Below are 26,516 nucleotides of genomic sequence, written 5' to 3' on the forward strand. Positions count from 1 at the left end.
ACTTCAGCAATGAAACAGCAGTGTTTGCTGTGTTCTAGATGCAGTTGCTAGGGATGAAATAGAACCCAACCAATGGCTGAAGGGACATAATGCAGCATTCTTCTCTGAGTAAGATACCTTTTAACATTTGATTGTATAATCATAGAATCGTAGGACTGGAAGGGACCTCAAGAGGTCATCTAGTCTAGTCCCCCACACCATGGCAGGACTAAGTATTATCTGGACCATCCCTGACAGGTGTTTGGAGATTTTTAAGAGCAGGTTAGACAATGATGGTGATTCCACAACCTCCCTAGGCAATTTATTCCAGTGCTTAACCACCCTGACAGGAAGTTTTTCCTAATGTCCAACCTAAACTGCCCTTGCTGCAATTTAAGACCATTGCTTCTTGTCCTATCCTCAGAAGTTAAGGAGTAAAAAATTTTCTCCTTCCTCCTTCTAACAACCTTTTATGTACTTGAAAACTGTTACATTCCCTCTCAGACCTCTTCTCCGGACTAAACAAACCCAGTTTTTTCAATCTTCCGTCATAGGTCATGTTTTCTAGACCTTTAATCATTTTTTTGCTCTTCTTTGGACTTTTTCCAAATTTGTCCTGAAACGTGGCATGCAGAACTGGGCGTAATACTCTTGTTTGCGCCTAATCAGCGCAGAGTAGAGTGGAAGAGCTAATACAACCCAGAATGATGTTTGCTTTTTTTTGTAACAGTGTTACATTGTTGACTCATATTTAGCTTGTGATCCACTGTGATCCCCAGATCCCTTTCTGTAGTACTCTTTCCTAGGCAATCATTTCCCATGAGGATATTACTCTGAATGAAACTTTTTTGTATTGTTTTAGTTTTAAACTCACAGAGTGTCACTTGTTTTGATAGGCTACTTAAAAGTCTCTGTTCATTACTTTATAATTTTAGTCGGCATTGTCAGGCTGTGAAAGAAGATTTAGTGGTGAAATGAAATGAAACAAAAGACCAGAATTAAAGGTAAAGACCAATTAGCTGGAAAACCTGTCTTTTGTACAGGGCCCACCAGAATTTCCTGGCTACTTTGCAATGCATGGCAGTGTAGATGTGGATGTATGCTTAATCTGTCCTTCCAAAAAAAAAAATGGGTGATCTGCCTTTTATTTTTTAAGAAAAATTAATACAAGTATTGTATTTAAACAAGATTACAGTTGTGACATAAGCTAATCGCCCTTCCAGGACTCAACTTTATTTCCTCTCTAATGTGAATTAAGGGCAAGCATCTGGCTCAAGCTGAGTTTTCTATTTTCTTATTCCTCAGACGTCACAGCTTTAAGTCCCTATCCTGCTCCTATTTAAAGCAGTGGGAAAACTCTTAGAGATTTGAGTGATTTAGGATTGGCCCTTAATGTAGGAGATGTTCTTGTTTGATTTTAAAGAAAATGTTTTTGGACTTTGATTTTAAGACTATCAATTATATAATAACTAGGGCACCTGAATAGTATAGAACATCTATTTAAAACACTTCTGTAGTGACTTCAGATCATTCAAGTTTGCTAAAAACCTAGGAGTGACTTATATACCTTTTTATGAGTATAGTTTTTTTCCAGTGCTATAAAGAGATAGGGATAGATCATATTTTGTTCTTATTGGTATTACCTAGTGCCTAGGAGCCCTAGTTATGACCCAGGACCCCATTGGGCTAGGCGCTGTACAAATACAAAACAAAAAGATGGTCCCTGGCCCAAATTTGGACAGTTTATTGCTGGTGAATTGGAATATTTTCAAGTGGTCTGGGGAGCTGTTGAAACTTCTCAGTTTTCAAGTGATTCTTCCTGATAGTTTGGCCCACTGCAGAACCCTTCCAGGGCAGAAGTCACGACCACCCAGCCCTTTTTCATATTACTAGATAGGAGGGGAATCTTGGTTGGATGAGGCAGAACAGCTGACGGCCACTGGACTGTTCTAGGGTTTAAAGTTCTTTTGACCAATGAAGGTAAAAACAAAAAAGCCCTTTATGGGTATTCTGCATATCATCTTCATCTAATTCACACATATTTTTGGAATAAATGTTGGAAGTAGGAGAAGCAAAGAGGTTAGACTGATGTGGGGGTGGTTGCAGGCTACAGGAAGTATTTATTATGGATGTAAAAATCTTATGTCCAAGAAAAGGAGATAAACTGCACCAATACAAAAGATGTTGGAACCTTGGCACCAGAGAGGTGGTTTTTTTTTCCTTCACCCATAATCTCATCATCATCCTTTATTTATTTATCAATTAATTAATTAATAGGAGCCAAATCAGGGGAGGGTGTGTGCTATAGTTGCCGCAGACAAGGTTTTAAATTAGAATTGGTAGAAGAACTGTTCCTTGAGAGTACCTCCGACTTAGTGTGGTCCACAATGTAAGAAAATGTCGGAACCACAGTTTTATGGCATTTGTAATTTGAAGCCAAAGTGCAGTATTCCTATACTAATATGGATTAAAACAAAGAGCCTTACAAGGAAGCCAAATTACAATCAGCAGGATGCTTTAGGTTTTTTTAATGTAACTTGACTGACACAGTAAACTCTATGTTCTTTTTATTATTATTGCTGTTATATGCTTAGTTTTAGTAGTTCATAAATTTAAGTAAAACAACAAAAAGTAAAGTACATCTTTTGTTCAAATACATAGCTTGCAGCTTGCAATAATTTTACTGTTTGGTATATAAAGATGTCAAATAGTGTCATCTGGGTTTTTTGCCAGCTATTAAAACGTCTAGTAGTGTGCTTACATTCATTTCTTAAATACTATTGGCCATCATGTGTCAACTTTTTTGTGGTGGTAGCAAAAATCTCAACCATCATAAATAGTAGCATACGTTTTATAGGTTAAATTAATCCAAGTCAGATTGTGAAGTCTGTCTGTTCACCTATTGATTCCATTCTACCATATTTTCCTCCTTTTATAGTTTTAACACCCCTCTCACAATGTCTGTCTATACAGACTGCACGCCTCCTAAGACTAAATTGCGTTTCTACAACTATTTGGTTACTGCTCAAACATACATCGCCCTGTCCTTCTCCTGACACAACGTCACCTTCCTGGAGCTCCAGTCTCACTGAGTCCTGACTTTTCTAGTGGGTCGGTTTCTTGTTTCTTGGTTGTATAGCAATTGAACTCTCTTTGCCATTTCTTGATCCAGTCTGAGGCTTTGTATTAGATCTACCTACCATACAGCTCAACGTGGCTGAATAGGACTGTCAGGGGAACTTGCTAATGCCATTTCTTAATGAGCTGGCAGCTCCCACTCAGCTCTTGAGTTTGGTCTTCTGCTTGGTAGTATAGGAGGAGCTCTGGGTGGTGGAAAATGTATTAAAATCCAGTTTAATTTTAAGGATTACCCCAGAAATACAGTTAATTCTTATATTATGAAAGAATGCTAAATTGTAAGTAGATTACAGATGCTATCTTTAATATAGGTTTGTTAATAAAAGAAAACTCTCTCTCTCTCTCTCTGTTTTTGTGTATGTGCGCTTGCAAAGCACATAGTAACTCCAAAAATGTTAAATCCGATAGAAGACTTTACTACTGTTCTACTAAGTAAATTTACATATTTCCTTTTCAGCCTCTTGATATTTCATTTCCTTAGAACAAAAATAACAACGTCAGGTTGTACGCAGAGCACAATAGCCATCAGACCTTTTCTTTTATCATCATCCAGGTTCACTGCATATGTTCCCTGGATTTATGCTGCATCCTGTAACACTTTTAAAAACATTGTACTTAACTTTTAGTTATTAAAATTATAGGCAGTTTACAACATTTTTTCAATGATAGGAGAAAATTGTTTGAAATTATAAATGTTATAATTTTTTGAAGAAATTTACACACAGAATATTTATACTTTATTTTGCCTTTTCTTTCAGTTTTGATTTTAGAGGGAAAAGTATTTCCAGAGGGTACTAGTTTAGCTTTTTAAAATCCCTTTATTTAAAGTAAATACTACAACTAACAAACTGTTATTTTTGAAGTTAAAAAATAACTATGAATGTATCTTTTCACTCCCTTCTCCTTATGCTTTCCAAATAAGCTTAGTTCCTAAAAATATAAGCTGCTAATAGGTTGCTGTACATCTATAATTTGTTAATATTTGAGAGACCACCACTTCCCAGCATAACTCCTTTTAGGAATTTAAGAATTGACTGGCAAAATGCATTTGTTTAATGAGTGACCATCTCCTCTCCCCACTCCTGTTTGAACCCCCAAACAGAGTGCACCTCCCCTGCCTGAGCTCCATCTATGTGCTGCTGGACCACCGGGCCAGTTGAATAGTCTAGCTACAGCATTTGCTGTAGTAGGAGTTCAGCAGTGTTAGGACTCTCTCAATGCTGTCTTTTAGCAAAGAGAATACTTATTACATAGATGCGCGTTTTCAAAATCCTAACAACCTTTAAAAGCATAGGGAGGATTTGGACAGGATAGGTTCTTAAGAAGCTAGTATATTGCTGATTTCCAGAGCTGTTTTCCTTTTGTTAAACTGCATCTTATATTGGAGACAGCCATTTTCCTGCCAAGATAAGGCAGGGTCCTGTGTGCCTAGTCAGAATTATTCAGAGTTCTGGCATTAATAAAATATTATTTGCATTAGGAACTGTTTTTTCTAGTTAGAAAGTAAAAATCAACTGAATCCTTCCTGGAGGACAGTGCTTGTTATCTAAGGTGACATGAAGCCCCATTTAAAAAAAAAAAAAAAGGCTGTTCTTTTAAGAATAAGAATAATGACATAACAGGGACATAACACAATGAACGAAACATGAAGGAAAAACTAAAATGTTATTCCCACAGGAGGTAAGGTATTGTTGATCTAATACAGTTTCCCTTCTGGAAGACGACTTATTTATTTAAAAACACATGACAGGGTATATAGTTGTTTCTTATTGTAGCCCCAATAGAACTTAACACCTAAGAACAATCTGAATTGTTTGAGTTTATGCCCTAAACATGACTTGTACAGCAACAGTAGTTACTTTCAAATTAGTCCTTGACTGTGGCACTCAGGAGTTGACTAATACCTCCCACCGGGAAATAAAGAGGAGAGAAAAGTTTTGGAACTCTGTATCTTCGCATTTCACTACTCAGAAATGCAATCCTTTGTCTCAAAACTACAGACCAGCTTGTATGGATTACTAAAAGTAAGCAGGCATTGTATGACACTGGAGTTTTGAAGATAGAAAAATAGATGATACATATGTGGGGTGGGGAAGGGGGAAACAAATGGAGAATGAGTTTTTGTGGTTTGTCAATGTTAAATAAAGTATAGTGGAGATCCTTTCCCTACTATGCCTGATATTGAAATAGCTGCATATGTATGTAAATGCATTGGAGAAATTGTTTGAGATCAATTCAGCTTTATATTTAGTTTTCTCTGTCACAGTTAAGATATTGCATATGGTATGCCACATACAGTAGGCTACAGTGCGCCATTCAGAGTCTCTTCTCATGTGAGTGCTCTCTCATTCTTCACCACCTTTTTGGTTTGCATATTCAGCTTAGGATCCTTCTGAGAATGAGAAATGTGGGTTGATTATCACTTAGGATCTCTCTGCCAGACATGGTCTGTGCTTTTCAGATATGACTGCAAACCAAAGGAAACTCCAGAATTGGTCTTCTGGCGAGCAAACAATGTAGAATTCCTATGGACTCAACAAGCAGGAAGCTTGAGATTTGTTTTCACATGTGTCCTTTCAGTGCTCATTTGTGCAAATATCTAACTGCCAATAACTGAAAATATACATGGGAAATTGCATTTTATTTGTATCCAGTGACCTGAGCTTCAGGTTGTATTGCCCCAATGCTTGGATATTTTTTATTTTGAAATACATCAGGAGGATTTCTATTTATTTTCCTTTCAGTTAAGAGAGAGACCTCATTTCTGTATAGTAGATCTGCTTCTGCCTGATCCAGTATTTATGACTCTCATTGACTTCTGTGACCGTTGGAGCAGGCTCCTAATCTGCAATTCACCTTTAGAAAATGACTTACACAGATAGTCCTCCTTAAATCTATCCTCCTATATTTTAAGGTTACATTAGAGATTTGTTTGTTTCTTTTTCTTTGCTGGGTCTCAAAACTTCCTGTTGGTGAAGGTCTTGAAGCCCTCTGTGTAGTTGGCAATGTCAGTGCAACGCTGCACCCTCTCTAACCTCCAGTTCATATGTCACTAACTCTTGGAAAATCTGAGCTAGCTAAACTATGGTTTCAATCTGTCTCCTGTCCTGTGAGGTGCGGAACATCCTCAAGTCCCACTCAGGTTGGTTAGATTTGAGGGCACTCAGCACTTCACAGGAGGTGCGCGGCACTTTTCAGGCTCTGGCCAAAATTCTCTGTGGATAGCTCTAATGGCACGAAATAGTCTTTGCTTTCCAGGGACTTTATTTTGATTTTTTTTTAAAGGTGGGTGTTGAAGCTTCTATTTTAATATTTTGTGTGTTTTATCCTGTTTATCAGAGATCCATGTCTGACAAAAATGTATTTCTGTTGTCATTCTGCATTTTGTGGGAGGCAGCATAGCTATTCTCCTTCCTCAAATGTGGACTTCCAAAAATAACACGTCCTCTTGTTATTTTGGCACATTTTTACAGTCTGATCAGGAAAAGGTATCTTTCTCTCTTGTACCTCCAATCACTATCAACTAGCTAGTGAAAACGATATAAAATATCAGGGAACTAGTACTAAGCCTGTTGTTGATTCTTCCAGTGGTTCAGACATTTAAAACTTAGAAATATTTCAAACTCATTTCCCCAGACCTCCAGTTTCTAATGTGTTTTTTTTAAGAAATTGGGAAGGGGGAGGATTTTCTATCTAGTCCTTCTGTTTTTAACTGCTTTTTCATAGAATCATAGAATTGGAAGGGACTTCAAGAGGTCATCTACACCAGTCCCCTGCACTTGTGGCAGGACTAATTATCTAGACCATTCCTGACAGGTGTTTGTCTAACCTGCTCTTAAAAATCTCCAATGATGGAGAATAACAGAAACAATAATAGAAAAAAAAATCTAGTTTTTCTTGTATGCTCTGAGCTGGGATTAGGTACAAGTGATGCAGTTTCTGAGGTGGGTTTAGGGAGAGATGAGTGTCTTGTGTTGCTGAAATGATCCATAAGAAGGGAAGGCAAGCTCTGTAAGGGAGTTCTTTCTACTTTCCTTTGGCCAAACAAGGGGAAAGAGTAGATACACTTGAAAACCTTCAGAGTAGCAAAATTGGCAAGAGATTGCACAGTCTACTAAGGAAAGGAGTAGAAGCTCCATTACTTGGTGACATTTTAAAACTAGACTAGTCAGAGCACCCAAAAATAATAGCAGGAGAAAAATTCTGCACTGTGATGTGCACTTTGACCTCTACCATCAGTTACTTCTCAAATTATGGATAAACTGTGATTCATGGGACTTCTCACACTTTCCACCCCTCGCAGTAAAATGCTACACAGTTCTATGGAATACTTTAATGGGATAAGGATTGCAAACGTAATCATTAGCCCATTTCTCCAAGTAACTTCAGTCATCCTCAGAGGTATTAAAGCTGAGCTTTGGCTAGTTCTCAAAGTGCAGTTCTTAATTCAAGAGCAGATCAGGAAATTAACATTCTGAGATGAATACTTACTAAAGCTGACCATAGTGGAATACTATTAGTCCAGTAGTTCCCAAACTTTAACAACCTGTGAACCCGTTTCACTAAACCATCAAGTCTCGCGAACCCCCTCCTAAAAATGGATATTGCCAGGGATTTTCTCCTTTACCTGAGTATAAATTATAAAAGCAGTGATCTTGGAAATATAAAATTTGTTTTTATGACATGCTTATTACACACTATTTATTATGATTTATCATTACAGTATTTTTATTACATTATGAAAACGGCAACACTCTTCCAAGATCTCACTTTCGTAGCTTGTTCACTTTGATTAAGCCTGTTATAAGACAAGGCTCCTATGTTTCATCAAGGAGTATCATGTGAAACCAGCATGAAAGTATTTAAGAAGCCAACTCAAAGAGTTCCTCCTACACAAGCATTCAGGTCTTGAGCAGTCCAGGCAAACAACGCAGGTTACAACAAAGCTTAAACTTGTTCTTCATAATATTTTTAAAGACAGTACTAGCTGCTTATTTTTAAAAACAGCAAAAAATATCCTCCTCCCTTTCCATTTCTTATAAGGAGTCTTGAAGTTTAAATCTCCTCTCAGTGTGATATGCTTGCTTTGATCTGCTTAGCTCTTGGAAGTCCAGGGGCTCTGGGCTGCTGGCCCCATGTTGCCCTGAGTTCCTAGGGACAGCTCCATCTGCCATTCCGGAATTTTTTCCTGAGAACCTCCTGTAACATTTTGTGAACCCCCAGGGGTTCATGAACCCCAGTTTGGGAACCACTGCATTAGTCTAATGAAAATAATTAGAAGAAAGCAGATTCAGGACTGTTCCTAACTTCTAAGAATTTATAACCACCTGCTCTGTATTGTGTCATCTTACCTGCTCATATCCTTGATAGCCAGTAACTTCCACTCAGATGTTACCAAAGCCTCTCATCCCCTTATCACACCTCTGTTTGTGAGGCCTTGCTTCCTCTGGGGACTTCTCTGTATAATAAATAGGATAGCCAAGAAGTAGAGTTAGATTTAGTGGATTTAATCTTTGAATCAACCTGGTGGCACCAAAGTTTAGACCATGGATGGGAAATCAGGGCTTATAAGTTGGATGTCTTTATTTGACGCAGGGCTTCTGGGAGGATGTGGCTCTATGCAATTGTATAAGTCACATGGGTCTAAGGCCATCAGTGTTATAAGAGATGAAAGACTTCATTTTGGATCTGTCAGAAATAAGACAGAAGCCAAACTCTGCTAGAAATCAAGCATCGGGCTCTCCAAGTAGATTTATTTCTGACAGTAGTGCCATGTTTTGTCATGCCTAGGCAGACATACTGATTATCTAAATCTGCTCCAGATTTAGAGAGAGTCCTTGTTAATTTTTCTTTGGATAGTTTTTTGTGCTCATGGTTGACAAACAAAATTTTAAGGAATTCACTGAAATGGAAAATATTGAAATCACCATAGGTTTTCCCATCTGTCTCACTCTCCCCTAACCCATACTGAGATTTAGACAAACATTTTCCTATTCATCCTCGCTCTTAGATTTAGACAAACGTTCATGATCTTTTTCTCCCTCTGTCTGCAGATAATTCCCCTCCCTGCAGAAGAAATAATGGCTTATGTTGAGTTATTCAAAGCCCCAAACATTGCTACTCCTTTTTTCCTTCTCGCAATACAATTTCTGAGTTTTTATTTGGAGAATGAAGATGCAAGAACTTTACAAGAAATGCACTTGAGCAAATATTCTCACTTTTTTACAATACCTTAATACCAAAATTATTGGATATGGGTTTAATACATTTATTTCAGATTAAAATTTGAATCTGAAAAATTCAACATACTACTTTCTACCAGTGAAGAACTGCTTCTATTTGTAATCCTCATATTTCAAAGTTCATGCCACAGCATGAAGTTTCTCAGATTCTATCAATCGATCGATTTATAGATTGAATGCAAGGTTCTCCCTTTTCTGTAAACTATACTTAAGTCCTGATGTGGCATCAGGATTCACTAGTGTGGTTGCTTGTTCCTGTGCAGAGTCACAGAAGTCAATGATACTCTAGCTACGAAAGATTTGCTCTAGATAGCCCAGTGCGTCAAGACTTCAGTGTGGGTATATAAAATGCATGGCTTTGGATTTTTCTTCTTCTTCTTCTTCTTCTAACACAAGATTTTCAGTACAAGATATTTGGGTGGTAGGAGTACATCCTTGGGTTCAGCTCAACTTACTTAGAAATAGTTGACAACATTCCAAACTCTGGGATTAAATACTGATCTGGGGGGGAAGTATTATTTCTCACTTTAACACACGGGGTGGTTGGTCTATTTCTTGGAATGGTGAGAGAGACGTCCAGATTTCCTCCCTTTTCTCCTCCACCATCACTTCACAACCTGGAAAGGCACCCAAAAGGAGAGAGCTTTCTGACAAGGTAGATTTAATGAGATTCCTTCTGTCACTCCCCATTGAGGTTGCGTAGTTTTGTAAAAACTCACCAGTAGAAAGAACTTATGCAGCCATATTTATGTTTAAGCTTCTTACAGGCATGAACTAACTAATCTTTACAACGCACTAGTTGAAGTGCATATCAGTCTCCTTTATGAATGGGGAAACCAAGGCAGTACCATGAAATGCCCTGCCAGAGCTAGCTTTTTCATCCTGAGTGCACAAGGTTTGTATTTCTGGACAGGGCTTTGCTTGATGGCATCATAACTACAGAGGCATTTTGGGGCTGGGGGGAGAGAGGGGTTCCTCATTAATCATTTACATTGTGCTAGTGCCTACAGGCCTCAACCAAGTTTGGAAACTATTACAACACATAGTCAATAATGGTTGCTATCCCAAAGAGCTTACAGTGTGAAAGTGGGCTGGCGGTTACCAGATTGAGAATTAGGATTTCTGTAAATTGCAGGAAATGTATGCATATTTGGTATTATATATGCATCCTAATGTCATGGTGATGGGCGCAGATATAAACTATTAAAATAATCAAAAGGCACCAGCAGGAGACACATGGATTTTGTTTTTGAAGATTAAATCTCAGCAAGTAGTTGAGAGTTGGCTGTGGATACAGGAACTGACAGTTTTGGGGTTTTTTGTTTTTTTTTTTCTTGCCTGTGTAATGGTCTTGTGTTAGCACCGCAGTTGATGCTTGGACCCAGAAATGATAATCATCTTGCATTGCAGAAAGAACTATGAATACTTTTCTTTTGGAAGTGTTTATATGGTACTGAACCTTGGGTTAGGTTGTGTTTTTGTTAAGCTATGAATGGCTTAAGAAAAGTCTTTTTAAAGACTGAATGGAAATGCTGCTTATCTCTGGTGTATTATCAATGGGGGCCTCTTAAAGCTCATTTTACTTTTCCATAAGTATGATCGAACACTAGATTGCTTTTCACACCCATAATGTGTGTATTGCTTGCTCACTACCCGTGGCTAAAATGCATGAAGCCACAGACAACTATTAAAACGTTTAGGTTCTCGCTTGTAAATATTGCATGTCTCACAGAATTCAAGTGAAAGCCAGTCTTATGTTTTTTATTCATTCCACTTCATATCCATGGGGATGCAGCATTTGTGAAAGAATCAATTATCCATTTGTTAGTCAGGGGAGCTTTACAAATTATACATTAGCAGATTGATTTCTCAGGTTCACCATTGGGGGACTGATAGTATAAGGTGGGATGATGATGAGTGTCAAGGGAGAAGGAGTTGCCACAAAGAACACAATTAAAAGATGCTTTCTGAATGGCCGTGAATTTATTCCTAATTGAAGAGCTGACATAATCCATACTAAGTGTGTTTATTTCAGGCATTTTACATTAGGTAATTGATTATCACATGAGGAGCATTTGTTGGCAGTTACTTGACTTCCTTTCCTTCAAATTTAGGGTTTTGCAAAAGCCTGTATTATATAGAAGATGCTCACTGGTCTTTTTTTCCTTCCCCTAAACATTTTTTTTTCCCATTAAGGTAACATTTTTTTTGTTCCATAGTGTCAGCTTGGCATTATTGATTTTGAACAGTCAAACTTACTTACATTGTCCAGCATTCCAAACATGTCTCCATCAGAAAGAAAACTGCAGCTAATGGAAATTCAGCTGAAGACACTTCCCCTTCCTGCACGGCAACTAGCACACTTTCTTTATGAAATTCTGATTTTGTTCTGAGGTTAATCATTTCAGTCGAGTCCTTCATAACTGGAGTGGATCCTCCTTCCTGCCAGAGTTAAAGCACACTGCTTTTGTTCCATGTTTTTAAATATTTGGTTTAACATCATTTATATAGTACCATAAGTTTCACTAACAAATAAATCATGGTTCCTGTACCAAAGGGTTCAGAACCTAAGGACCTGATTCTGCAAACACTTATTATCTGTCATACTTCAAAACATTGTGTCCAGTATGTTTGCGGTGTAGGGCCCGAGCATCACCATAACTATTCACTGAAGAATACTGATAGTATTAATTTTTGGATTTGAACCTTGCTTCCATTCCTTATAATGTTTGGATTTATAAAAATAAAAAGCAGCTCATAAATTACTAGTTTAATTTTCTTCGCCTTTGATATCCATCCACTTAAAAAAAAATACTGCAGATCCCACTGGGTAGTCCAATCTTTCTTTCACATTTTAATAAGCTAATGAATAAATGTATATTTCCTACCATTGACTAGCTCCTCCTCTTTAACCTTTATGTTGAGTAAAGGTGACAGATTCTATATAGGGAGTTTGTTCCTTTTCTGCTTTAAAAACCTGTCATTAATGCCAGACCAATAAAACTGCTGCATGCACCAGTTGATATCAAGCTTAAACAAATAAAGGAAGGCAGCTATACCTGTGTAGTGATGGCTGAGTAAATAAAGACGTGTGCATATAGTGTTTTTATTTTATTTCCTGGTCTTTTACATTTGTGACTTTTTTTTACTCCACTATAAAATCTAATGAAGAAACTTAGGACTGGGGGGGGGGGGAATGTACGACTTCTTTGTGCATTTCTTGTTTGCTGAAAAACCAACATTCTCTACAAACTGTTGACAGAATATGAATATGGCTAAATGCAAACTGAGCCATGGTTTGTTGGTACATTAATACAGTTTATAAGGCTTCTGATTTAAAAAAAAGATGAGTTGGAGTCACTTTTAGAAGTGCATCAGTTTAGATAACACTATCTAGTCTGAATTGAAGTGCTAGGTAACTCTAGGTAAGTTTTGGATGGTTGACCGGTAGAACATAGCTTTGGCAATTGCAGCCTTGATGATTATTTGGTTCTGGACTCTCAAGTTTCTTGTGTAGGATATCTTTTTTTTTTTTTAACTTATGGGTAATTCTTTATTTTAAGAAGTTTGTTTAATAGTCAAACGTGACTATTTAAAAAGAATACAACATTTTGAGGTTCCGTGTTTATCCCCGCTCGCTGACTTCCAGGTTAGTGTTGTTGAGATTTCAAGTAAGGAGAATTTTCCAATGGCCGGCACCACAAATTTAACTTGAGCTTTTTAAAAAATCAGTCCACATTCTTTCTCCTTTGTGAATCATCGCCAGTTATAATGTCTTTACAGTTGAAACTTAGCTGCCAGTTTGGTTGACAAGCAGCAAGTATATCTGATTTTGATTACATCCACTTTGATCTTCTGTAGCTGTAGTCTCTCTGTAGTGCAAATAACAATAACTTTTTTGTCATGAAAGCAAACTGATCATAAAAGACACACACACACACACACACACGGCAAGTTGAGTAATAAGATTCTGGTTTTACACAATAACATCTTTAACCATAACCTCACTTTTATATTAATATGTTAATGGCTCCAAAGCACAGTGTAAAAATGTGAAGATGTGGAGAAAATTGCTAAGTGAAAGAAGAGTCTAAATGCTGGCAAAGTTACCTTGCAAACTTCTACTCACACCACGCCCTTACATTAAAGATATTTGGCTTGCTAGCCATCTCTTTGGTGCCCTCTAAGCGTGCCTTTGACAGCATGCCTTGCATCCACCCAAATGTGTCAAGTGTTTTAGCTACCAGTTTGCTTTGAGCAAAGCTAATTATCATGTGATACTCCACCGTACCATATTCTACCAGTGCCATGCTCATGTGGGTGGAAATTGCTGATTCCGTAGCTATGCAGAGAATTGTTTCCTTACCACAATGCACTTGTCACTGCTTATGTAACATATCTGGAATGTTTTCTGGACTCCACTGCAGAGAGAAGATACGTACCTGTACAAATAGAGCTGTGCACACTGTGGGGGCTCAGTCATGTGCTGTTTTCACATGTCAGATGCCTCTGAATCTGTTGGTGGCATGTCCAAGAGAAGGCCATGTGCTGGCAGCTGTCATGAGGCTGACATGCAGGCACACTTGGCAATGTATAAAGATGAAGGGATATTGGGACAGCTGAATTCATTCATTACAATTTAGTCTATGACCATGTGCCTGACAATGGCCAAGGTGGGTATTCTAGCATCAAAGAGAGAAGGGGATTGAAGGTCCTTTTGTAAGAAAGCTGTGACAATAACAACAGTAGGTCCAGTTCAGGACAGAAAATGTGCCCCTTTCATAACACACTGGACTGAATCTTCAATACCTACTTCCAACAAGCCAGAGATGTTTCTGGGTAGCACAGAACATGGAGGAGGCCTGAAGTGGCATTTCTTAGGCCTTGTCTTTAAACAGAAGAAAAGATGACTGCTCTCGCTGCTAGCTGAGCAAGAGAAGTTTAGAAAAGCAATCTCATGGCTGAGTTAAGAGAGGAGATGATGTTCCTACTTTACTGGTGAAAATGCCAGAGATCAAGGCCAGCAGTTGACAGGATTGCTGCAGTGGTTCTGCAGTCCCCACACCTGGGACAATCAGCTATGTGTGATATTTGAGGATAACTTTCACCAGCTGGAGTACTGCTTAGGGCCTGGACCACAACAACACTGGTGGGACCAAGTTGTTATCGAGACCTGCAATGAATGGTAGTGGCTGCATAATATAAGATGAAGGAGACTTTTTTGTGTGCTGAGATAGCCCCAGCATTCCTGTGCCAATCTACCATAGTGAGAGCCCAGCTCCCTGTGGAAAATAGTGGCAGTTTGCCCAGTGGTAGTTGGCTCCCTGGAATAGTTGCTCATTGATTTGAGCACCAGTTTAGGAAGCCCATGGGGAGTGACATGGTGGAAGTTTGTATTGCAATATATAGTGTGCTGCAGGAGGATGTGTTCAAGGTGGCCAGCGTGCCAGAGATCATTCAGGGTTTTGAAACAGTTGGGATTCTTGAACTTAGCTGAAGCTGTTTATGGAACCCATCTGTCCATTCTGTATCCCCTCCCATCCCTAGCCCAGTTGTATATTAATAGAAATGAGTGCTCCTCAAAGATGGGTGATGTGGGCCTTCACAGGTCAAAATGGCTGGTGGACATGTACATGAAGTAGGCAGGCAAAGGGTATAATGCGAGAGTTTTTGAAAACGGAGGCAGTAAGGGATTCTGATCTCACCTGACAACATTGACATTAATGGTGTGTTTATCCCCATTGTGAATCATTGCATATCCCTTAATGAAACCATTCCCAGATTACATAAATCTGGAGAGATACTGATTCAGCTCTATACTCAGCAGATACAGAATAGTGATGAAATTTCTGGGAGACTGAGCTGACAGTGGAGATGACTCTCCTTGAATGACCATGTTAGTGATTAATGTAGCAATTATGATGCTTGCCTGTAGTATTTTGCAGAACATATATGAAACCAAAGGTCATGTCTTCTATGCACACAGGAGTTAGAAGGCAGAGGGGCTTGCAGCAACCTATGCATAGCTGGATAGATAAGTTATTGAATCTGAGGCGGTTACTTAGAGCAGCCTACAATAGGAATGCTGACCTAACCAGAAATACTGTGTGCAGGTGCTTTCCAAGGTAATAATGGAGAATTGGGGATGGGGCAGTGAACTGAATGTCCCAGAGTTTGATTCCTTTTCCTCCTAATTCCTTTAAGCTTCCCAAAGGCTCCCAGAAGGCCTTAAGATATCTCCTCTAGACTGCTGAGCCAGGAACTGTGATACAAGACAGTGTAATTATAACAGCAAGTGTGGACACACAACAACACTGTATCTGAAATAGCTTGACTGGCATTAGACACACTACATTACTGCTATCCTGGTAGTGCAATTACAGATGGTTCCCTTATCTAGTGTAGACACTGCTAAGAGGTAGGGTGTCCCTCCCCCCCCTCTCCCACAAGTGAGTAGAATATACAATTCATTTTTATATTAATTTCAGCATTATAGTAAGTGTTTCAGTGAGTGTATTTTGTGTTTGGGCTATTTTAAATTTTCATGACAATTTTGCAAAGTCTTTTAAAACGTGTAAGGGATCTTGAAAATGGTAGGTGAAGATCCTCAAGTGACAAGAGAAGAAATGAGACATTTGTTTTATTTGTAACTTTGGCAGTACATGGGATTGTGATTGGCATAGTGCACAATAAAGTTTTACATACTTGAGTATAGTCAGATGTGCCTTTACTTGTTGGATTGAAATACTCTGGAGCATATGTATGATGTAAATATTTGTACTCAAATGATGTAACAAGTACTGCTGAAGGGAAGGGCAGATGCTTCTGTTAAATTACATACAAAGTGGTGCTGTGTATTTGAAGATAGTGTGAAAGGTAGAACTGAAAAGAACAGAGATTTATAGGGAGAAAATAATTGCTGTTACCACCATGGACCAAACTGGAACAACTGAAAAGTCTTATGATGTAACATTCTTCAAGTAGTCTTAAAAATGTGCTCAATGCCAAGAGAGACTCATAATGAGTATGTTGTACAGGTATGGCATTTTACATACATCTCCAAGTCCCTGCAGTAGGTAATTAGGAAAAATGTCAGGTTTCTGGGTTAGGCACAAGGCTAGAAACAAAGATGTATTTTAGCACTGGTATAGAAAGACCTTTTTTTGTTTCTTGAACTCATGTAACTAAAACACTAGAGAGATTTTTATTGCTTAAATTCTTGAGGGGTGGGGGGAAGCAAGGTATTTGATCATTGATGCAACTTTTTCTTAAAGTTTACATGTTCTTTTTATAGAGCCCAGTGAAGATAAATCAGATCAGCCTGGATGAAAGTGGAGAACATATGGGCATATGCTCAGAAGATGGCAAGGTACAACTAAACCACCTAAATATTTAAAGAGGCACCAGGCAGTGTTTGTATACTAAACTTTGGGTCCGCATGATATCAGTGCAGTAAATACCCATGTTAGAAGTAATTTGATCTTCCATTTCAGGAATTGGGCTCACCTATGAATACTCATAATTAAAGTCAAATATATTTTGCACAAATGTGCCTTAGGAAAAGTAATTACAAGAATGTCAATAATGTAACCGGTATTAAGCTGATTAACAGCTGTTGCAGGAGGACATGTCACCTTAATCATTACTGCTGTGCCAGTTATACTTCAGTGACTAGTCTGCTGCTCCTGCAAGACAGTAGTTTAATGTCTTTCTGCTATAAATCCACAAAATTGGATTTTGTGGCATGATTTCTGTGGGCTGCTAGTTTTCATTTTCACACGTTATGAATGTTTCTCTTGAATTATAGAATCTTTTGATAAGCAATCATAGTTTATCAGAAGAATAAAGTGTCTTACAATGGCCACATTAAATAAATGCAAAATCAATATATGTACAGTCCTAAAAAACTGGCACCTACTTCCTAGACTGTGGACATATATCATTCGTACAGTGTATAACTAACAATTATCATTGCTTCCCTGGAATGTTGAGCTGTGACATTTAGTGGTTTTAGTGATTGATTTTCCACTTATAGGAATGTCTTTTTTTTTGTTTGTTTTTTAAGTCAGTGGCAGTCTCTTCTAATGTTGGTTTGCAGTGAAAAAATTCTAATGCACATGGTGTATTTAAACTTCTTGAAAATAATACTGCTAGGAGACACAGTGCATTAAAAATCAGTTCTTAATATCTATCTCACTTACTGAGTATAACATGGTTTTCCCTAATCTAATTTGGCAGAGTTTGGTGATCCTAATCCGCTGATCCATTAAGGATCAGTAAATTAAAACTAATGTTGGCTCTTGTGATAGGAAAAAGAGGAAACAAACCCATTTAATTTCTATTTACTTAAAAAAATGAGTTTTGCTTCTCATGCATGGAGCCAGTTTATATATCCAAGCCTAGTGTTTCTCAAAGATATCTTGATGTTAGTATCTTGACCCAGTAATTGGGATACTAGTGCCTATCAAAAAGGTGTTTGGAATTTTACAGCCTGTGAGAAACTCAGTAAGGGTGATGTAATCTAAGCAAGATAATGGAAGAGTCAGTAATTGTTTAAAGGTAATCATATATGTTGTGCTAGTATTGTTGGGTTTGAATGTTTTTTTGATAAGAAAAAATAATACACCGTTGTAATTACTCCTGTGATGTGTCTGTGGATTAGAGTTGAAATAAGAATATAACATAATGCGGCCTCAAATCATACAAAAGTGGTTCACTAAATTAATTTCAATAATTGTAAATTAAATTTTAGGAATCTACAGAAATGCACATACTGTAGTCTGAATATTTGGTAAATAATTATTTTCTAATGTGCATTGTAAGACATGGCTTTATTTAGAAAATGTTTATTACTTTGGAAAATGAATTATGTTTTAACCAGGAATCTAGGTCAAGCTTTTGTTCCTGTGACTCCAAATGCTCATTGGCAGATACAATTATGCAACACATAAAAGACAGTATAAGCCTCTGTCTCACAATCCAGTTCTGATTCTGGCACATTTCTAGTTAAGTGTTGAAATATGCGTGCTATATTGAACACTTTTCTTCTTGAAGACCAGGAACATTATATCTCTTCACATTGAGCAGGGAGATGTCCATCTGGAGACTTCCAAGGTTAGGAAGCTTCAGAAGTCAAAAGTTTTTGAGCTTGTCCCCAGAAGAGTAATTAATCTATAAAGGAATCCAAAGAACAATAGGGTGAATAATGCAGTGTGCGCAGGAAAAAAATAAACCATAGACAATCTATGCAACTTGCTTTGCCTCTTTTTCACCATTTTGCTTAACACTACTCTTGTCCCTCAGCAGTGGGGCAGTATGGAAAATACAACTACAACTATTATTAATATTTTATTTTTATGACAGTAGCTTTTAGAATCCTCAACCAAAGTTAGGTGCTGTTCATACACGTAGGAGAAAATAGTCCCTCCCCAGAAGGCTTTGCTATCCAAGTTCCTGATCCTACAAAGGCTTATACACATGCTTAACTTTACACACACTGAGTTGTTTCATTGACTTCAATAGGACTACTATCACTGTGCAAAAATTTACAGTGTTTACAGGATCATAGCTAAGTAGACAAGACAGACAAAGGGATGTCTGCCTTGTCTTTTACTTAATAAGCTTTTTGAGGCAAGGAGTTTCTTTTTGTTGCTTGTTTGTACAATGCTTGTCATAATGGAAGCCTGGTCCATCACTGGGGCTCCTATGCTCTATCCCAATAACAATTAGCAATAATTTTTATCATTGTTTTCTCTATTTCACATATGGGGAACTGAGACACAGAGAGATAAAGTGACTTGCCCAAGGACACATAGGAAGTCTGTAGCAGAACTGGAAATTCATCTTAGTTTTCCTGAGTCTTAGTTTCCTGAGTCAGTCAAGCTTCAGCTAGTTTCCCATAGCACCAACCTTTACAGGAGACCTGGCTAGAAAGTACTTATAGAGCGCCACCTCCTCCTGACTGCTGATTGTGGAGGTACAAAACATATATGCAGATGATAAAGTCAATAAACATATTTATCAAAAAATTTGATTCTGTTGAATCTGCTTCAGCTATAAAAGAAAATGCAACAAAGAACAATCTCTATGAATTTTGAACCAGCTACAGAATCTTTCTACATTTTGAACCAGCTACAGTGCCTCGAGTGTTCTTTATTAATTAATGAACAGGTATAGTCTTATAGGCAGTCCCTGGTAAAGATCTTTTGCATAAGGTGAAGAATGTATTTTCCCCGGACATGAGTCAATCTGCACAGAGTCGAGGCGTATGATTCGTTTTCTGAAGGAAGACTTTGAGATGAGCTGCTCTGTCACTTCTGTATTCCTCTAAATTATACACTTTATTTTTCTTCACCATTTTTCTTTCTTTACTTCTCCCACCCTCAACCTGGCACTGGGCTAGCCTTTGTGACTGAGGAAGGACACTGGCCCTGAGTTAGTCATAGAAGTCAAGGGAGAGCAATGAAATATTTCCAGGCCTACTTGACCTGGTATCAGTGAGCATTCTAGAGCTAGAGTCTCAGACTTGAAACCCAGACATAAACCAACCGAACAACTACATCTGGAAGCACTGGATTGTCAGTCCAGTCCTTTTTACCCATTTAAGTATAAGGGACCATGTATTGGGATACTTAAGGCCCAGAAGGTGAGTGTAAAATCAGATATAGAGATACTGGGTGTCTATAAAATCAGATACAGAGGATTTGTGAAACATAATGGTCTCCCAGTGTGGGATACTTTTTAGACTACCTAAAAATGTGATAAACTGAGTGGAGACAGAAGGTAGAACTAGATAAATCCAATGTAGCTTTGTAATTTGAAAAGTATCACTTTTTCTCTTTGTAGAATAAAAGACATTAAGGAGTAATAAACTGATCTGTAGGGTCCCTGAGTAAACATAATATACGTTTTATAATGTGGGGTTATTTTCCCTTTAGTTGACTGGATCCATTTTACTTCCAGATTTTGAACGAATATAAATGTTGAAAACATGTATCACTGTGTGCATGGACAACATAGTGCCACATATTTATTGGAGCTGTTATAATTCTAGCAGCTACTGCTGAAGTTAATTTTGGTTATTCGGTTTTAATTCATTTAAGAAGCATGGTGGTGTGTGGTTCTTTTTAAAAGAAATATACAGGCTGTTTTGTCAGATGGGTAAGAGATTCTCATGTTTTAACCTCTTATTTTTCCTCCCTTCTCCTTGGTCTCCTTCCCTTCCTCTGCCTGCATCTGATTATTTTGTTTATTCTGTTGAATCTGAGGTGCTGTGCCAATTGACCAAAGATACCCTCCCCACCCCCAAAATAACCTCCATCCCCAAAGATTATTGTAGGTGTAGAGTCAATCTCAATTTGAATATCACCCATTCATCTCTACCAGTGGCCCCCAAACTGTCAGGCATGGAGGAATGTTTGGGGGGTTGCACAGCAGGGCCCAGGCCAGCCCCCACAGGGGGCGGGAGGGAGCGCCACCCAGTTCTGCTCTGCGCCCAGCCACAACCCACTCTGCCCCCATCCCATCCCAGTTCGGGCCCTAGCCTCAGCTCCACTCTGCCCTCTTCTCCACCCCCAGGCCAGCTCTGCTCTCATTCCCTCTCTGTCCCCAGCTCTGCCTTCAGCCCAAGCTCCTCTGCTGAGGAAGCCTTGGCTATGCAGTAATGGACTGAGGGCACGTCAGTTGTGGACACATTCCATTACTGGAGTGTAACAGGAAAAGTTCGGGCACCACTGGTCTGTACAATTCACTGGCTGACTTCCATCATTGCAGACTTGTGGTGCTTCTCTCTGTCTCCAAATAGTGTCCAAGCCTCCGGAGCAGTATCTTGGCCCCAGTTAATATGTAAAACACTCTTTAAGGCTATGTTTGCACTACAAGCGAGGGGTGTGATTCCCCTGCTCATGTACATATGCTTACGCTAGCTCTCATTGAGCTAGTGCAAGTATAAATAGCAGCATAGCCGCAGTAGCACAGGTAGCAGAGCACAGGCACGGCTGAGCTGTGTCAAGTACAACCTCCTCTGAAATCGGTGGATATGTACTCTGCATGGCTCAGCCATGCCTCTGCTGCTGCTGACTGTGCTATCACAGCTGTGCTGTTTATTTATATTCATGGTGTCTTGATGAGAGCTAGCTCGAGTGTGTGTACAGGAGCGGGGGAATCACAACTCTAGCTCTTAGTGTTGTCTCATAGCATAAGTAGATATTCCTGGAGACATACTGAACTAAAGTTCCTTTGGCTCATCACTGGTGGCTGTCCAGCTTTATTCTAAAGATCCTGTTACTTTTTTCTGAAAGATTCCTAAGGAGCAACTACAGTCATAAAAGACAAAAATGAAAAAGCCAGTGAGAGAATTGAGTCCATTTCCTTGAACATGCAGAATAAAATCTGTTGAGAGGGTTGTGTGTCTTGGAAAACTAGAGTCTGTTGTCCAAGTCTGTATGTACACTGTTACTGTTGTTTGCTCCTTGTTTACAAGATAACCACACCCTGAGCTAAATAAACTTGGACTAAGTTAATTAGCCCAAACAGTATGTAAGAAAATGCCATGGTCCAGAAGAGCATCTCTTGAACAGACTGGTAAATATATTTTTACTGGAGAGCTCCAAGACTCATTCTGTTGTTGGCATATGTGTCCTGAGCATCTCCTTCATCCCTCCACTTGAAATGTATGGGGATCTCAAGTGTGTATGATGCTTGCTAGAAGCAGGGAGGAGAGTCCGTTACAGCTTCTGGCCCCCAGATCTACAGAGCTGAAATAAGTATCCCCAAGTACACGTGCACCTTTCTCCTCTTTCTCTAGCTAGGCCAGGGTAGTGCCACTTACAAGGACTTAAGATAATGTTTTCTTTTTCCATTCATTCCATTTTGTGTTGTCTTTATCCACATTTCTCCAGGAATATTTTTCACCTTTCATTCACATGATCATTGACACCATTATTTAGATAGAAGATTTATCTTTCTGTTTTGTTCTATCTTCATTGCAAAAAATCATTTGTGTTGCATTCATGGCTTCGATTATTCTCATCAATTCTTTAAAGAGAAGAAAAAAATTTTCTGTTCTTAAAACCTATTAAACATCTTTACTGTCATGAATATAGTTTTGTTTGCTGTAGCTGCATGTAGTGTGCTTGGCGCTGATTGAAGAAGAACATTTATTGTATATAGTTGCAACTGCAGTGGTGACTACTAAATAGCATTTACCAACAGTTACTTCAACTCACTAGAAGAGGAGAGGGACCTTTTCACAGAAGGAATTCCTAAGTGTAAGGAGAAAAAACATAGTACTGCTGGATGCTTTTAGGAAAGGCCATGAAAATTGTGGTGTTTAAGGCATGTCTACACTACACAATTAAGTTGACTTAAGTTTGGTTGACCTACAGCCACCACAGTAATTAAATCAGCTGTTTGTGTTCACACTACCCTCCTCCTGCTGGTGGTGTGCGTCCTCACCAGGAGCGCTTACACCAACTTAAGTGGGGCATTGTGGGGGCTGACAGCCCAAGCTGTCCACTGGAGCCCTGCCACCCAGGAATGACCACTGGAGCTGTTGCCCCGGGATGACCTCCAGAGCTGGGCTGTCCAGGATGGCAGAGCTGAGAGCTCGGGCTGTTAAAGGCCGCAGCAGTCAATGTAAGCAATGCAGTGTCTACACAGGCACTGTATTGACCTAACTACATTGGCCTAAGTGGTATGCCTCTTGCAGAGGTGGAGTTATTAGGTCGGTGTAGTGGGCAGCAACATTGTAGTGTAGACGCTTACAGAGTTAGGTTGATGTAAGTTGCCTTATGTCAACCTAACTCTATCGTGTACACTAGGTCTTAGATTTCATGCTAGTTTTGCTTTATAGTCCAGAGGAGATTTTTGAAGATTTGAAGGAATCTCTGAAGCTGTACTGTATTAACTTTTTTTTTTAAAGGCACTTAGCTTTTCAGAAAAGAGAAGCTTTTAATATATGTTCCATTGAGTTTTATTAAGAAGATGTGAATGCTTTTCATATCTATTAAATTAGTATCTGTTTTAACGGAAGTGATCAGCCTAAAGCAAAAAGAACTCTTATTTCTTGTGGTCTTGTAAAACTTAATTGCAAAGAAGCACTCTGGTATTGTTTAGTTTCATAGGAGACGTTAATGGAATCCAAGGAAGTTTCAGATAATTCTGAATTGTTAAGTGTACTGCATTGTTTTAATAAGCATGTTAAGCATTAGCATTTTCATTCACCTCTCAGTGTTTGTCAGAGTGATTATTATTTGATTATTATTATTTGATTTTAACTGTCTCTTTAGGTGCAGGTATTTGGATTGTATTCAGGAGAAGAATTTCATGAAACATTTGACTGTCCTATTAAAGTAAGTACTTATTTAATCCTTAACAAGTATATTATTGGTGCTTTTAATAAGGGTATGTCTACACTACCAGATTAGTTCGATTTAAGTTGAATCGAATTTTTGAAATCGACCTTACGAAGTCGAATTTGTGTATCCACACTAAGGACACTAATTTGACTTTGTGAGTCCACACTAACGGGGCCAGCGTCGACTTTGGAAGCGGTGCACTGTGGGAAGCTATCCCACAGGTCCCGCACTCCCCGCTGCCCATTTGAATTCTGGGATTTCCCCCCAATGCATGCTGGGGGGAAAACTGTGTCGAGGGTGGTCTTGGGTAACTGTCAGAATTCAACAGTCCCTCCCGCCGGCGGGAAATCAGTTCACGCACTTTTTCTGGTCCGTGACAGTGCGGACGCCACAGCACTGCAGTGCGACCATGGAGCCCGCTGCGATCATCGCTGCACTTATGGCCGTTGTCAACTCCTCGCACCTTATCGTCCACCTCTTCCACAGTCAGATGCTGAGAAATCGGGCGAGGAGGCTCTGGCAGCGCGGTGAGGACATGAAGTCAGAGAGTGGCTCAGACCTCTCACAAAGCACGGTACGCCACGCCATGGAGATCATGGTGGCAATGGGTCATGTTCATGCTATGGGACGGCGATTCTGGGCCCGGGAAACAAGCACGGACTGGTGGAACCGCATAGTGCTGCAGGTCTGGGATGAATCACAGTGGCTGCGAAACTTCAGGATGCGTAAGGGCACTTTCCTTGAACTGTGTGACTTGCTGTCCCCTGCCCTGAAGCGCAAGGACACCAGGATGCGAGCAGCCCTGACTGTGCAGAAGCAAGTGGCCATAGCCCTGTGGAAACTTGCAACGCCAGACAGCTACCGGTCAGTAGCGAACCACATTGGCGTGGGCAAATCTACCGTGGGGATAGCTGTGATGCAAGTTGCCAACGCAATCGTGGAGCTCCTCCTCTCAAAGGTAGTGACCCTGGGAAACGTCCAGGTCGTCATAGATGGCTTCGCCGCGATGGGATTCCCAAACTGCGGTGGGGCTATAAATGGGACTCACATCCCTATCCTGGGACCGGCCCGCCAGGCCAGCCAGTATATTAACCGAAAGGGCTACTTTTCAATGGTGCTGCAAGCACTGGTGGACCACAGGGGATGCTTTACCAACATCAACGTCGGGTGGCCGGGCAAGGTTCATGACGCGCGTGTGTTCAGGAACTCTGGTCTGTTTAAACGCCTGCAGGAAGGTAGTTTCTTCCCGGACTACAAAATAAATGTTGGGGATGTGCAGATGCCTACAGTGATCCTCGGGGACCCAGCCTACCTGCTAATGCCCTGGCTCATGAAGCCCTATACTGGCACCTTGGACACTGACAAGGAGCTCTTCAACTACCGGCTGAGCAAGTGCAGAATGGTGGTGGAGTGTGCTTTCGGACGTCTGAAGGGGAGATGGAGGAGCTTACTGACTCGCTCGTATCTCAGCGAAACCAATATCCCCATTGCTATTGCAGCTTGCTGTGTGCTCCACAATCTCTGTGAGAGCAAGGGGGAGACCTTTATGGCGGGATGGGAGGTTGAGGCAAATCGCCTGGCTGCTGATTATGCTCAGCCAGACACCCGTGCAATTAGAAGAGCCCAGCGGGAAGCGGTGTGCATCCGGAAGGCTTTGAAAGCTAGGTTCCTCAGCGAGCAGGGTAACCTGTGACAGTTCTGTTTCTTTACAGAGAAGCTGAACCTGCCCCTGTTTCACTTACTGTTGACTTTTTTCTATGCTTACATACCCCGTTCACCACGTTTTCCCCCCTTCCAACACCCGTGTAAAAATAAAGGTAATGGAGCATTTTTAATTAACAACCTTGTCTTTTTACTAATGACTTCGCGTTAAAGGGTTGAAACAGGGACGCAGACTGTGGTGGGTAGGGTGTGCAGTGATGTAGAGACAGCTTCTAGACTCCAGGAATGATAGGCTACTGCTCCTACAGCGATCTCTGGGGGGAGGACGGTTACAGGTGGGTGTGCAGGAAGGGGTGAGGGGTGCAGGGTTTGGGACGGAGTTTGGGTGCAGGCTCTGGGCTGGGGGTGGGGGCGTAGTAAGGGGTGAGTGGTGTGTGGGAAGGGGAGGAGGTGTAGGGGGATGAGGGCTCTGGCTGGGGCTGAGGGTTTGGGGCATTGTAGAGGCTCAGGGCTGTGGTGGAAGGGCAGGGTAAGGGCAGCCTGCCTTGCCATTTGTGGATGTCAGGCGCTAGGACCCTGGGGCAGCAGACAGAGACCCACCTCCAAATATACCTTGAACAGGGCACCTGCCGCCTATGAACAGAACATTAAAAACACCTCACAGACGGACCAGGGTGCCTAGTGACTGCACTCTGTGTGTGACCTGCTGTTGATCCTGCCCCCATGTCTGTACCCTGGTAATGGTGAATGTCCTACGCAATTACAAACCCCTCCCCCCCACACAAAGAAACATGGCGGAAATAGTAATTAACAGCAAACTACTTTTAATACTCAACAACACAATTGAGGGATGAAACTGGGATTTGGGCTTGGGTGAGCCAGAAAGGTAGGGACTTTTCAAAATTTATGGACTGAGAGCTTTTGGGTAATTGAGCTCTCTGCTGGGGTGCAGTGACAGTTTTCACGGCCCCTCGCGCCCCTCCTTCTGGTTATTTTGGGTGAGGGGGGTATTGGACTTTGTGGCGGGGGAGGGCGGTTGCAGATACAGTGCAGGGGGGCTCTGTCCTCCTGCCTGCGGTCCTGCAGAACATCGACAAGGCGCCTGAGCATGTCCGTTTGCTCCCTCATTAGTCCAAGC

The 26,516-nt window shown here is 40.2% G+C and overlaps 1 protein-coding gene across 3 annotated transcripts in view; it reads left to right on the forward strand.

Annotated features, from left to right (window-relative positions):
- The window catches only part of VPS41 (VPS41 subunit of HOPS complex), a 162,283-nt gene that overhangs the window by 38,236 nt on the left and 97,531 nt on the right, over window positions 1–26,516 (forward strand). For all 3 annotated transcript variants that reach the window (XM_045007071.1, XM_045007072.1, XM_045007073.1), the window contains 2 exons: window positions 16,654–16,728; window positions 23,648–23,710. In XM_045007071.1, coding sequence (XP_044863006.1) covers window positions 16,654–16,728; window positions 23,648–23,710 — 138 coding nt within the window. The remainder of the gene's footprint in view (window positions 1–16,653; window positions 16,729–23,647; window positions 23,711–26,516) is intronic.

Source organism: Mauremys mutica, chromosome 2 (genome assembly GCF_020497125.1).
Source record: "Mauremys mutica isolate MM-2020 ecotype Southern chromosome 2, ASM2049712v1, whole genome shotgun sequence".
Lineage (NCBI taxonomy): Eukaryota > Metazoa > Chordata > Testudines > Geoemydidae > Mauremys > Mauremys mutica.